At 50.2% G+C, this 13,480-nt stretch overlaps 6 protein-coding genes across 6 annotated transcripts; 2 read left to right on the forward strand and 4 right to left on the reverse strand.

Annotated features, from left to right (window-relative positions):
* Positions 1-649: 649 nt before the first annotated feature.
* On the forward strand, positions 650-2,081 carry BBA_00704 (ferric-chelate reductase; the record flags this gene model as incomplete). Its single annotated transcript, XM_008595801.1, has 5 exons — positions 650-889; positions 941-1,619; positions 1,669-1,736; positions 1,786-1,939; positions 1,984-2,081. 5 exons carry the CDS (start codon positions 650-652, stop codon positions 2,079-2,081), a joined length of 1,239 nt encoding a protein of 412 aa, XP_008594023.1.
* A 245-nt stretch (positions 2,082-2,326) lies between these two features.
* BBA_00705 (uncharacterized protein) lies at positions 2,327-3,391 on the reverse strand (the record flags this gene model as incomplete). Its single annotated transcript, XM_008595802.1, has 4 exons — positions 2,327-2,371; positions 2,448-2,644; positions 2,693-2,792; positions 2,843-3,391. The coding sequence occupies 4 exons, from the start codon at positions 3,389-3,391 to the stop codon at positions 2,327-2,329; spliced, it is 891 nt and encodes a 296-aa protein (XP_008594024.1).
* Positions 3,392-3,928: 537 nt separating this feature from the next.
* Positions 3,929-6,985, forward strand: BBA_00706 (uncharacterized protein; the record flags this gene model as incomplete). Its single annotated transcript, XM_008595803.1, has 4 exons — positions 3,929-4,343; positions 4,391-4,704; positions 4,753-6,903; positions 6,962-6,985. 4 exons carry the CDS (start codon positions 3,929-3,931, stop codon positions 6,983-6,985), a joined length of 2,904 nt encoding a protein of 967 aa, XP_008594025.1.
* An 847-nt stretch (positions 6,986-7,832) lies between these two features.
* On the reverse strand, positions 7,833-9,083 carry BBA_00707 (uncharacterized protein; the record flags this gene model as incomplete). Its single annotated transcript, XM_008595804.1, has 5 exons — positions 7,833-7,889; positions 8,138-8,331; positions 8,389-8,479; positions 8,535-8,617; positions 8,777-9,083. The coding sequence occupies 5 exons, from the start codon at positions 9,081-9,083 to the stop codon at positions 7,833-7,835; spliced, it is 732 nt and encodes a 243-aa protein (XP_008594026.1).
* A 1,118-nt stretch (positions 9,084-10,201) lies between these two features.
* BBA_00708 (uncharacterized protein) lies at positions 10,202-10,426 on the reverse strand (the record flags this gene model as incomplete). Its single annotated transcript, XM_008595805.1, has 1 exon — positions 10,202-10,426. The coding sequence occupies one exon, from the start codon at positions 10,424-10,426 to the stop codon at positions 10,202-10,204; it is 225 nt and encodes a 74-aa protein (XP_008594027.1).
* Positions 10,427-11,408: 982 nt separating this feature from the next.
* Positions 11,409-13,175, reverse strand: BBA_00709 (FAD binding domain-containing protein; the record flags this gene model as incomplete). Its single annotated transcript, XM_008595806.1, has 1 exon — positions 11,409-13,175. One exon carries the CDS (start codon positions 13,173-13,175, stop codon positions 11,409-11,411), a length of 1,767 nt encoding a protein of 588 aa, XP_008594028.1.
* Positions 13,176-13,480: the final 305 nt, after the last annotated feature.

The raw sequence follows: 13,480 nt of genomic DNA on the forward strand, positions 1-13,480 counted from the left end.
GTCAAGTCAAGGGCACTTCAGCATCGCTTTTTCCCGCTCGCAGCTGCATCGTAACCGTTTACTGCGAAACTGGGGCCAAGAGTCACCGCCAGCCATTAAATTGTTATATGGTAGATATACGCCGGTACATGTGCACTCGTGTTGAGAATTCAACGAAGTCTGAGGTTTCGAATTGGACAGACACTGCAGCGGCGACTTATTAGTAGCTTGGTTGCAATGGTGGCAGCGAAAAAACCATGGGTAGTTATCAGACAAACAGCCTTTTGTGTGCAAATGGCTGCTACCACAGCTAGCCAAATCATATAAATATCGAACTTGTACTTTTTTGGACCCGAATTTCTTTTCTACCAACATTACTGTGGCCATGTACGAAATCACCCTCTTGTACTCCGTGGTCTGTGGTGCCTTGCTTTGCCTACTGGCTCTGCGCCTTCCAGTCTACCGTTTCACACAGGCATATTGCCCGCTTGCGCTAAAACTCATGCTTCTTCCTGTCGATACGATGGGAAGAGTAGTGTCTGACTACTTTGTCTACCCAACTGTGGTACGCGGCGGCAAATGTCTTGATCGCTGGAGTCGTAGTGATGTCTTGTTACTTTTAGCGTACGTCGGGGCCACTATTTCTTGTATCGTAGTTCCATCTCCGAGCATGGATCAGGCTATTCTTCGATCTGGCACTCTCTCTGTCGTCAACTTCATCTTCTGCTTCGCAGGGCCATATCTTGGTTTTCTCGCCGATCTCCTTGGCTTATCGCTACGATCCTGCCGGCGCCTTCACGCTCTAGCGGGGACTTTGGCTGCGGCTCTTGCGGTCTTCCACGCGGCTGCAGCTGGCGCAGCGAAGGGAAGGCTGGATTTGCACGCACCAGAAGATGTGTTTGCCTTGGTGGTAGGTCACTTTGCGAAAGTATTGCCAATTTCTAACAACAACAAATGATAGTCCATTCTATGTCTATGCGCACAGCTGATCCCTTTGGCACTGCGACGCGTCTCGTACGAAGCTGCACTGCGCATCCATCAGATACTCTCGTTCGCCCTTGCGTACGGTCTTTGGCGGCATGCCTCGTCCATAAATCTGTTCCCGCGCTTGTACCTGTATATTGGCGGAGCTCTATTCTTCACCGTTGCTATCTTTTGGCTCGCCAGCGTCTTATATCAAAACAGGTCAGGACTTTCCACGGCACGAGTATCATACGACAACGGCGCAATCAAAGTCACCCTGCAGTTGGCCAGGCCGCTGAAGGTGAAAGCTGGACAGTACATAGGCCTCTGGATCCCGTCAGCCAGTCTGGGTTCGGCCGCACAGACACATCCTTTTACTGTTATATCCTGGTCCGAAAAGCCGCAGAAGCATCTCGACCTGTTTATCGAGCCTCGCGGCGGCTTCACCAAAAGTCTGTGCGCTCTGTCAGACTACGGCCCTGCCACACGCAGGGCAATGTTCAGCGGGCCGTATGGAAAGCAGCTACCAGTACATTCATATGAAAATGTCGTTATGCTGGCCGCCGGATTTGGCATTGCTGCTCACCTACCGTATCTGCGGAAGCTGATCCACGATCAAAACAGTCGCGCAACTTTAACTCGCAGAATTCATCTTGTATGGCAAATAGATAGGACAGGTGAGAAACACCAAGATGTATGTAGCATACGCCTGCTGACCTTTCCAAGGCGTCGGGATCGCCGCCCAGAAATTGCTAAACGAGGCGCTCGACGAAGACAAGCTTGACGGAGAATATGTACGTAGCCCATGCAGCCAGTGACTGCCATACTAATCTGTCCACGTAGAATCTCCGCATCTCAATCTATATCAAATCAGAGAATATAAATGAGGTAAAATTCGGCGACAGAGCCACAGCATATTCCGGTGAAATACCTCTTGCGGATGTTGTCTCGTCGGAGCTGCGAGAACGACGTTCCGGGAGCAAGACAGTCATATCAGGTGCGTTGCCTTTCTCCATCATGGCAAAGCTAACATTTTTGCAGTATCTGCGAAGGGTTTTATTCGCGAAGCGCTGAACGATCTGTTGTGGCAGAATCGGCGCAGCAATATAGACATCATGTACACTGACTATCAGCCATGACGCATCAATACGCTACGCCAGGTCGTGAAGTTATCCTTTGGATTCCATCGATTGTAAAGTTATTCTCCCTTTTCATCCTCAGGCCTTTGTATCGAGAATCAACTGCGAATCGCGTGTGGGCGGGAGAATTTTCACTCAAACCACACGGACTCTCTGCCAATAATGACCAAGAACGTTTTTTTAAGTTATAAAATTGCATCTAGACTTAAATTCTGTCTCTTCTCGGGTGAACTTTATATCCTCGATCACACCAAATGAGGACCAGTGACACCAGCCCCACCAGCCATTCCCTGTGCCAATGCTGTTTCAGCAGTGGGTGCTACGCAAGTTAGCATACCTTCTAGGCCAACATGTTTGTATACATACTTTAGTCAGATCCTCGATGCTCGTCATCTGATCAAGGGCAGAGAGAAAGTCAAAGCCAAGCGGACACCGGTCTGGCATGTCTAGCCCAATCCGCCCATCTTCCTTGGCATATCCTTGTATAAGTCTCATTGTAATGACAGCGATACTATGCATAGTTTCTTTCAAGTTGAAGTGATCGTGAAGGAATTCCTGACCCCCTATGCTGAGTCAGTCCGACGTTTTCGCAGTCTCGCACGGCGACTTACAAAGCTTCACATTTCCGTGCATATCGACCAGAATATTGGAGCATGTGAGCTGGCCATGACCTAGAGAATTATTATTCAGGTACAACAAACCATCCACGACCTAACTATCTCAGCAGTGATCTTAAATGTCGCTAAAGTTGAGCATCATACCTGTCCTAGTATAGATGCAAGCTGGAGATCGTCTAGGAGAGGATTTCCTTCAACCTCTGCAAGAGACACTGGCATGAACTCAAACGTAACAAACAACTCGTTTTGTACAGAGAAAATTTTTTGAGCCTGCACAAATTGCTGATGATTAACCTGTCGAATGGCGTGTATGTGTCCGTCGACGTTGGCGCCAGCGAACCTTTTCACGATGCAGAGGGAATGCTTGTCTGGTTGGAGCTTTGTCCGCTGCGCTACGGGAAAGTACGCGCCGTTTCCAAATTGGATGCTGTAGACTTCTTTGTAACTGTTCCAGAGAGATTCATGTACCATGAGCGGGTTTGCGGCCGTTTGCGTACGAAGTAAATCTTCCTGCTTCCGCGAAGGAACCACAGTGTGAGAAGTGCCATGCTTCTTCTTCAAACGTTTGGCAGGAGCAGAGCTGCTCTTTATTGGCTCGTCGTATTCCTGCGTTTTTGTAGCAAGCTGATCATCATGCTGCAGCACAGCTGCAAAGTCAACGTTGGTAGTATGCTTTTCAGATTTAGAGAGCATGTTATCGGCTGGAAGTTTCACACCAATCGCTAGCTGCTGTACGTGGCCCGTTTCAAATCGGGGACAACGGGGAATTTTAAGTGACCAGCACGGCGCAGGCTGTGGTGGTTCCTGGCATAGGCTTCTGTTACAGGTCTTCTACCAGTACTTACTAGCCTAGAACCTGCTGGACCGCTCGTAGCGTCGATAGGTCACTAACGGATCATTTCATTCATGGCTATTTCCATCCAAACATCTTCGTTCATGGACCTAATATTAATGACCTCACAATATGGCCACAAGATACCACGGTACCGTAGCGCAGCTGCGAAATCAATCTTGCTTTTGTAATTGCCACGTTTAAAAGGTGTCTTATCGGGTAAGCCGCTCGAACCTGCTGCTGATGGCAGCTGAACACCACTATATGTGGCTAGGCTGTAGCGCTGTTGCGATGCAGCCCTACGAGTAGGCGGTAGCTTTAAAATCACCGCCCCCACCGCCCCCACCGCCCATAGCCCACACTGGTTTTCTAGCACCCTCCGCGGTTCCTGTTCGACTATGACGAGAACTAGATTTGTAGCCGTATCGCGTCGTATCCGGCAAGAGAAGTCGTCAAAATACATTGGAGCTGTCAACATCAGACTCGACAACCTGTGCTTCCCATACTCGAGAGGACCAGACACAAAAAATGTTAAGAGACTCATAAAACTTTTCCAAGGGCAACGTGGCTGCAACCCTGGAGAAACACAGAATCGAATACCGGCGATCATCAGCGAAACCGAGTTACAAGACGCATTAGCCATTTCAAACTTGACTCGAGGAGACTTGGTAGCTAGAGGCGACTCCTTTGCGCGACTTGATCTGCCTTCAGCTTTCCAACTGAAGTGTCTTAGAGGAGAAGATCGTGTCCAAGCCGCCAGAGAGGTTCTCAACTCACCGGAGCCGCGGTGGGTGGTCGATCTCTATGCTGCAGGTCTGTTCCGCGAACCGCCACGGAGTCGTACGACTGACCAGGTGCAGACATCAGCGACGAGACGAGGCGGGACTTGGCAGAAGAATATGCCTGCGAACAGGCACCAGCTGACGGAGACTTCTATTTCAAGATACGGGAGTACCAAGGCGTGTTTGGGCAAGAGAATTCGCGTGCCGAAGATACATGGAAGGCGCGCCTGGGCGCCACGTCTGGTTCCGGGCACAAGAAGAATCGGATGGACCAGATAGTGACTGACCCCAGACTTTGCGTGGCATTTGATGCATTTCGTCGCATACCCGTCCTCTATGGAGATCTGAAACTCAGCCTTGTGAACAAAATGACATCCATGGGGTGCCATGAGGTATGCACTGCTGTATTACTTGTGCTGGTGCGCATTGCTGACCGTCAGGAATCGCTACATTATTTGAACCACATCAAAGACTTCTGGCACTCGGTTTTTGACGGCAACGAGAGCGCTATGATGAAACTCGACCGAACGTCGTTGGAAGCGCTGCAATTGACGGCGCCAGGAGCCTGCGAAAAGCAAGCGCGTGACCTGCACGCCCGCATACGCAGTGGCGATATCCTCAGCGCATTCACTGAGGCTGAGAGAGAGAGAATTTGGTCTAAAATATATGATGCCACTGTCGACTGTACGGTGCCGTCACTCCATAGCTTCTTCGAAGACCGCAAGTACATTGAGGATGCAGCGCATTGCATGAAGAGGCTGTTCCCCGGAAAACTCCACGAGACCATCCGTTCTGCACTGGAATCCGCTTATCCCGATGTGGACGATCAGGGCACCGAATGTCTGGTGCAGGTGTCCAACTCTTCCTATGCGATGGTTGCGACGAATGGGGCAGATCACTTTGACTTGGCCTATCGACAATTGTGGCTGTATGCTCGCCGCCACTTCGAAGATATGCCTCCCGAGCGGGAGCACATAGTTGCAGGCTACAAGACTGCCGGTGTTGATGAGATGGTGTTGTTTGATTTCGCGTCGCTCGCGTACAAGCTTGGATTCAGAACCACAGAAATTAAAAAGCTGCTCCAGGGTAACCCGGACCGCCAGATTGCGCACCGGCTTCTGAAGATGGCACGAAAACCAGACCAGTTCTATTTCGAAGATATAGAGTCTAGTATCTCTGCAGTCACGACTGTGATGGAAGCGGCCCGTCCTATTTGCAATAGCCAAGATGTTGATGTGGAAGAGCCCGAGGTGGTAGCAGCTGGCGCGACCGCAAAGCAATGTGGACGGCCACTCGTTTCCGATCATATGCGATGCAAACCACTTCTGTTCCTAGACAAGCTGCATGCTACCATGGCGCGACAAAATAGGAATCTGTCGTCCTTTTTTATTCAACGCTCCACCTACTTTGCGTTTTTTGGGAAGGATCTTGCGATCTCTTGTGAGGCCATGCAAGATGCGCCCGAAGCACAAAGCGTTCATGACGTAGACATGGACATCGAGCGTACAAGGGAAACGATTATTGCCTCCCCCCAGACTCGTGCTCGAATGGAAATTGCCTCGCGGGAAAGCGAATGTCAAACGAAGCTGCGAATTGCACAAAAAGAGGCTGGGGACGCTGAGTCACGGCTACAAATGCTCTTGACCAAGGAGCGACAGCAAACGGAAAAGTTAGCTGGGCTCGAGGCTGCCATAACAGCCCGCGCAGCTGAATCGGCGGCGACTGAAAAGAACCTCCAAGAAAGATTTGAGAAACTGAAGCAACGGGAAGTGGAACAGGTTATTCGGCTCGAGACCCTCGCGGCCAATGAGCCAGAGCAACATGCTCATATGAAGCAACTGGAGCAGGGTCGAGCGGACATGGAGGGAGATATACGGCTGGAATGTATTGCCACGCACTTAGAAGCAACAACTGAGGACGAGGATGCAAGTGGGACGGAAAGACTGCTACAGGTATCAGCGCAGCTTAGTGAAAAGCAGAACGAGCTGAACAAGCTGGAGGAGATGGAACGCAACAAGCGCTTGGTCATTCGACAATTGGAGGAAGAGGAAGTGCGATTACGTTCCTCCATCGATGGTCTGTCAATTACAGTCAGAGCGCTCACAGAAGACGAACAGGCGAAAGTTGACTCGATAGCGTCACTGAAAGAACAACACCAGTCCACTAACAACAAGCTCGTGGAGAAGGAGATGGGCTTGCGACAGAATATTGACTTTCTGGAAGTATGCCGAGAGCGCCTGGAGGCGGATATCAAAGCTGCCACGGAGGAGAAGGATGTTTTGTCTCAAGCGCTTTTGGCTGAGAAACATATTGTGAACTCTATGCGTGGGGGAAGCCAAGACATTGATGAGCCAACTACTGAGCGACGCCAACCTTTGGAGAACGTACCATTAACACCAGGCGAAGGACGTGCGGTAGAAGATGGAGCCGCCGGTTTAGAATACATGATACGGGGTGCGTTTGACTCAGAAGAGGAGCATCTGGCCCCAACGGAGGACATACCACTGCCACTGTTCTCAAGGGCATTGCCGGCCGTCTCCGACAGGCCATTGGAAGCGCCGATGGGAAATCAGACGGAGGAAACTATCGAGGTATGAAGAAATTTGGTGTGATTGTTGATGCTCTGTGTTGCTAACGGGCGTAGGCTAGATCCGCGGTGCCGGAAGACGGTGAAAAAGTGCGGGTTGCGTTTAAGATTTTAGAACAGGGCGAATGGATAGTGGATCGGGTGGTTGTGGCGGATACGGAAGATCCTTCTGAGGTGCAGCGATTAGCGATCAAGTACCTGCGGAGGGACATGGGTCTTTTTAGTAGCAAGAATCGAGTGCTGGCGGCTGAAGCGTGTTTTGACCGGGTGAGATCGAAGGGGACCGATGCAATTTATGTAGTACCACAATGGGCGGTTGAGAAAAGGAGACCTGGGGGTGAAGAGCGACCGGCGAAACGTACGAAAATAAATTGAGTTTATTGATGGATGGCCCTCCTGCTGGGATGTCCATTGAATGCTAGCCCCGATAACCGCTGGCCTGCGAAGGCCATCGCATAGTGGAGGACGGACTTGTAGAGCCAGCCTCTGAGCGAGGATGTCCTCCCAGGGTGCTGTCCTCTTTCTAGGGGTGTCCCACATCGGGGGCTGCAGCCGAAGGACTGTCCCTGCCACTGCGACGGCGCAGTGTGAACAGCCCTGCCACGAGGCCGTCCTTCGTGGCACAGCGCCTGTGGGCGGACATCCTTGCTCATCCGGAATGGAAACTGCTTCGGCGATGCCAGTCAAGCCTGTGTGGCTACCGTTTTTTTTTTTTTTTTGTTTTGTTTTGTTTTCATTAATGAATTGCGAACGCCTGCGAATTCTGACCTACAATTTGGCAGGCAGAGCATTGCAAATTACCATCCGTCTCTAAACGGTCACAGTCAAAAGAGCTATGGTCCAGGCGACAGTGTGCACAACCGCGATTAATCTCTGCTATCATTTTCCTGGCAACGATGGCAATGGCGGATACATTCACAAGCGGCGACATTCCTATACTGGCAGCCGGAGGCCCTCGTTCTCCGTCAATCCGTCCTTTCGGCCAGCGCACTGGAAACATTTTCCTCAGCAACTATCATACCCAAGCTGGATCGTTCCACGGGCCTTGACTTTAGACCGATGTTAACTCGCTTGTCCAGCACGATTTATGAATATTGCCAGGAGAATACCCTGGAGCTTTCCAGTCTCTAAGCATAATGAGGTCTCGGATATCCTCTCGCTTCCAGGGCAGCATCAAGGGGGGGCGGCTCTTAACTCCCGTTAGTCTGCTGAACGCATAGCTGTGGAATGGGCCTTACTGTCAACATGTCGTCCATGGTTGCATTGGGCTGCAACAATGCTTGGCAGAAGTCGATTGCTTCGGAATTGTTTGACCACTTGTCAGACTGAAATGTAATTCTACTGTCGTAATCCCACGGATACATCAGTTGGTGGACTAGCGGTAGCAGCATGGTGGGATGATTCTGCCACTGCTCAGAGTATACGGCCCGGGCTGAAGGACAAGGTTAGTTGATAACAATCTTAAAAATCCATGAACCAACCATCACACCAATTTTCACGTTGCCATCATAGTCCATCAGTATTTTTCTTGCACTAAAATTGGTTTGGCCGAGTCCGGCAGCGGTCATGGATAGCAGACCCTGTAAAACCTAGTGCTGTTAGAAGGAGCCCTCGTTCACCATCGCGGCGTCTTACCTGTCCAAGGACTGCTGCTAGGGCATGCTCGTCAAATTCAGCAAAGAAATTTGCGCACACATCTACCACGATCATGGGCATAACTGGGAAATTTGCAGAAGATGCTCGGAGTCTTCACATTCAAAAACGTGAAGAAAGTGCACTATATTGTCATTTTGACCGACAAAGGCATAAAGCCCTTCTCCCGCCCGGACACAACTATTTTACTGCTGTCCTTTACCTCTGAACTCTACAGTTCCTACCTGAGCCCCGGATCATCGAGCGCGTCTCCTTGCAATATTCTCGTACGAGCCTGCAGTATACCGATAGACGCCATGTTTTCCACAGCTTCATTTGTAATATTGACGGCTCGCTTCTATGCCATTTTGCTTGAATTCGTTGGATGAGGCTCTGCCCTCTGCGAGATATTGTCTTGTTCGCGTTTCCGTCTTTGATTTCTCGCCAGGACACGTGCCTCCGCAGCAGTGTCAACCTCGGCAACGTAGTGGAGGCAAAGCTAGGAGCTGGACTGGCAGTGGATGGCCTAGTGCCGGGCGGCGGCGTGAGCATGCTGTTGTCTGGAAGGACGGGGACGATCGATGCTAATATCGACGTAATCTCGGGATGCAAGGGGAGGCACCCCGCAATCTCACTACGGTGCCGTTCGGTCAATCACAGTAAATACGTGGAGAAGAAACTGCCATGTGTCAGCGTTTTAGGGCGAGAATGCTTCTGCTATGCCACCCACAGAAAGAGCATCAAACTGGTCAGCCTGCTCTGGATTGCCGTGACATGGTGGCAACGACGGTAAGCATAGTGTGTGGTCTGAGGAACGAGTCATCATGCTGCCAGAACCTGGTATTGGAGCAGAGAAATCGCGCCGTAGACCTAGAGGCAAGGAAGGGTTTATAAAGAGATATGGGTGCTAACGTGAAGAGCGCGCCAGGTCCCAAATGGCTTGCTGATGACGTTAGCCCAAAAGATGATACGCCACTAGGTGCACCCTGTGGCTCAAGGCCACCAAGCGTCCTCCCAAACTACGTATCCCTAAGGTCAGGTCAACCGCCCCTGGCCGCTGCGATCATGAATGCAATATTGTAGGGCAGCAAAGGCTTGCGTTTTCTTCTGGAAGCATTTTAACTGGTATAGCGGTGGATGCTTTGGGGTACAATAATTGAAACCGCCAATCTATGGCCCAAGTCACGACGACGTATTAGTAGCTTTAGTTATGAGTACACCGTGGTGTATCGCACATCAGGTCAGACAAGTTGGCCCCAGGGTTACTATTATATGCTTCAATGGTTGGATATAGCATAACTGCCCGTTTTTAATTGACTTTGGTACATTTGTCGAGGACGAAGACCAAATTCTACAACAGCTTTCATATTGTAAACCTTGCCGTCATTGCTGCTAGTCCTTTATCTACCTCCAGCAGCCTTTCTCACCTTCTGAGGGAAAGGCTGCGCCATATCAGATGTACGCTTTCGATCCTAAGAAATCTGCCATCCATAGAGCCTGCAGCGAGGCTACTGTCCTCAATATTTCGACGCTTTCAGTGAAAGCCAAGTGAGACACGAAAAACCACACCCCCAGCATTCTAGATTGAAGGTTAGTAAACAGATAAAGACCCACAACGTAGTTCAGAAGATGTAATGAAAAATGCCCACTCACATGTTGGGAAAGAGAGTTTAGCAGTCGGAGTTACTGCCGTTGGAGCCGCAGCAGCTGTTGAACTTGCCGAGGTTGCCGTTGGTGCCGGCGAAAGCACAGTCATCGCCCGTCCAGTTACCACCCGCCTGGGCACAGCAAGTGCGGGAGGCGCCAAAATTGATATTGGCGCCCTGGAAGCATTTGCATGCATCGCTGACCGCAGACATGGCGGCGACGGCGATAATGGTGGCAGTGAACTTCATCTTGGGTAGACCTGAAGCAGACTTGGGGGGTTTTTTTATCGGTTTGAAGGGTAAGTATGGAAAGTAGCAGGTTGTGGAAGGATAGAATGTGTAGTGATAAAGCCTAATCACTATTGTCTTTTTCCACCGGATGCCACCATCCTCTTTATACATTTTTTTTCTCTCAGTCGGAACATGGAAGTATTTGATCAAAGGACTCAAACCGACCCTTGTGCAGCCGGCGTGAGGTGGCTTTGGGACCTCCCGAAAACCCGATGGTGGCCCCGACGGTCCTCCCATCGGATTATTCGCACTGGGATCTGTTTGGGGTTGCGAGCGAATCTTCTGTTTCCCAGAATCGAAAGTTGCTGCTGTATATGTCCCCACTGCTCGGCATTGAGCTGAGGGGTCCGAAACGACCCACAAATATAGGGTCGAGATGATCAGAGGAGAAGATGATCAAGTACGTAGGTTTCCTCCCCACAAAAAGTTAATCGATACGCAATATTGTATCGCGTAAGAATTTTTGTATTGCGTATCGTGTATCGTGTAACGGAAACGATACACGATACGCTATTCGATATCGTGTACGAGAAACCACCCTGGTTGTACGCATGCCACGCCACGTTACTTTGCAAGGGCTGCAATCTATTCAGGAACGAGATGAACTTTTTGTATACTATAAATCACATTATAACACCATACGAAATCGGCTCTACCACTGCAGCCTCCAGTCCTTAAACACTGTGCTCGTGTTTTCGTGATAGTCCACCAGAGTAGACTTGCTGGGATAGCACTGTTAGACAGACACTCGGAAAAAAAACTAATGCAGGGCCCCTTTCAACCATGATTCCCTTCCCATGTCGTCCCTTTAGATAGACAGTTGCACGCCAACTTCCTGGTTAAACAAATCGCGATCTGGCTTTTCACAGATAGCAGGAATAGAAAGGACTAAGCAATATTGTCAGTGTTTAAAAATGTCAGACAGGCATTGGGAAAAGACCTACTCTTGCTCACCCCTCCATCCAACACACTTCCAGCAATCAAAAATATGGGTAGGGTCATAATGTTCCTTGACCTTCGCGAGCTTGTCATAGAATGAACCAAAATAGGTTTGCTGCCATTGCGGTTCCAAATAATGAGCCTCATTCAGGTAGGCTCCACCACCAGGGCTTAATCTCTTGAGGGGGTCCAGCATCTTCAAGAATCCATCGGCAGCACGTTGCAGAACATTGTCCTCCATTGGTGCCAGCCACTCGCCCACGTGGATTACATGCCAAAGGGAGCCGCGCCAAGCTGGATGAGCAGATGATGATTGATTCAGGTCGGGATTGGAAACTGGAGTTTCCAGAACAACCTGGGTACCTGTAAGTTTCAGAAGACTTCGCGCCGTTGAAATCCCATGTATCACGCCTTCCACCAGCTCTTCAATTGTATTGGGAGCAGCAAAAACCTTGCGAGGAATAAGTCGGCTTGCGAGTACGGAGAAGATGCCTGACGGCTCAGTGATCTTGGCATTAGCCGCAGTGACGGACAGATATTCTGCGTAATTCGCGTAAGAATCATAGCTATTTGCTGATATTGACAGGTCTGTTCTATTGTTCAGGAACTGCGCCATTGACAAGGTTGCAGACTTCAACTTGGAACCATCGTCACGGAACGGCAACACCAAGCTGAGGGCAATTTTCTCGGGAAAGTATTCAAATTGGCCCGTAACCAGCTGGGCTGACCATGCGATTTGATTCTCCGCATGAGCAGTAAGGATCTCGCGAAGAGCAACGCTGGCTGTAGCATTAGTGCCATTGCTTATGTCGGTAAAACTGGCGGTAAAGGTGTACACATGGATTGGCAGCGAGGGATACACTTGCAGTCGATACTTGGTGAGGACTGCAAATGTGCCGCCTCCTCCTCCACGCATGGCCCAGAACAACTTCGGGTCATTGCACTTATTGATAATGCGCACTTCACCGTCGGCAGTCACCACCTCAAACTCAATGGCGGTATCGGCCATCAGTCCATGAGTAGTCGTGAACGACCCGACTCCCCCACCTTGGGCGAAGCCACCGGCCAGTCCGACCGACTGTTCGTATCCACCAGCGATATCCATGCCATGACCGCTGAAGAAGCGATAAGCATCACCCGCAACCACCCCAGCTCCCAGCTCGCCGATATTCTGGCCGTTTGCCGAAGGACAGCTGTCTGCAGTGAATTTGGAAGAGAGTTTAAGCGTATCGAGATGGCGAGTCCAGATGGCGAGGCTATTTGGCACTGAGGATCGTCCCAAAAAGTCATGCCCTGTGTTTTTCACACTAATGCGAATGTTGTGGGCTGTTGCAAAGTGAATCGCTGCCGATATGTGAGAAGCATTTCGAACGTCAACGTAATACGATGCTAGCCTTCCAATGGAGCAATCGCCATACGTGGTCTCTTTTGGATTTGATTCGAGCAACGCACAACCATAATTGCGGCAAGTCTCCCAGTTTAACCAGTATGTTTGTCCAAACTGCTTCCCTCGACGAATACTGTCGCCGTAGTAACCTGCGACTTCCTGGCAAGCCGCTGCGTCATAATGGATAGAGTTCTTATAGCAGGAAGCAGCAATCGGAACGGTTTCGTGGAGATGGCCATCAACACTCGCATTCAAGTGCTGCCATTCACACAGGGAAGGCCAGCAGCTTTGGCCTGGGCGACAGTCATAACCAGGATCAGTGCACGCTGAAGCGAGCAAGGCGAAATTAAAGCACAAAAGTAGACAAATGGGAGCCAGCATTTTGATGAGGGGTCTAGCTGCGGGTTTGTACTCCGAATCTACAGCGAGAAAAAAAAAGGCAGATAATAGGGCAGGCAAAGATAAAGTTGTCTCTGAGAGAGAACGTTGTAAGTGTATTCTTGTCGCTTGATTCCTTGAAGCTTGCTTGAGCCGGTATCCTGGACCCCGTTACCAATGACTCCAGCCAGTTTATATACATCTCTTATCACATTTCCTGCGTAAGCTTGCTAGTTTCCTTACAGCTAGCTCACCTTGGACCACATGATACGGACCGTCGAGGCAAAGCGATCTTGACAAACCTTGCA

This window comes from Beauveria bassiana (genome assembly GCF_000280675.1).
Source record: "Beauveria bassiana ARSEF 2860 unplaced genomic scaffold BBA_S00002, whole genome shotgun sequence".
Taxonomy (NCBI): Eukaryota; Fungi; Ascomycota; class Sordariomycetes; order Hypocreales; family Cordycipitaceae; genus Beauveria; species Beauveria bassiana.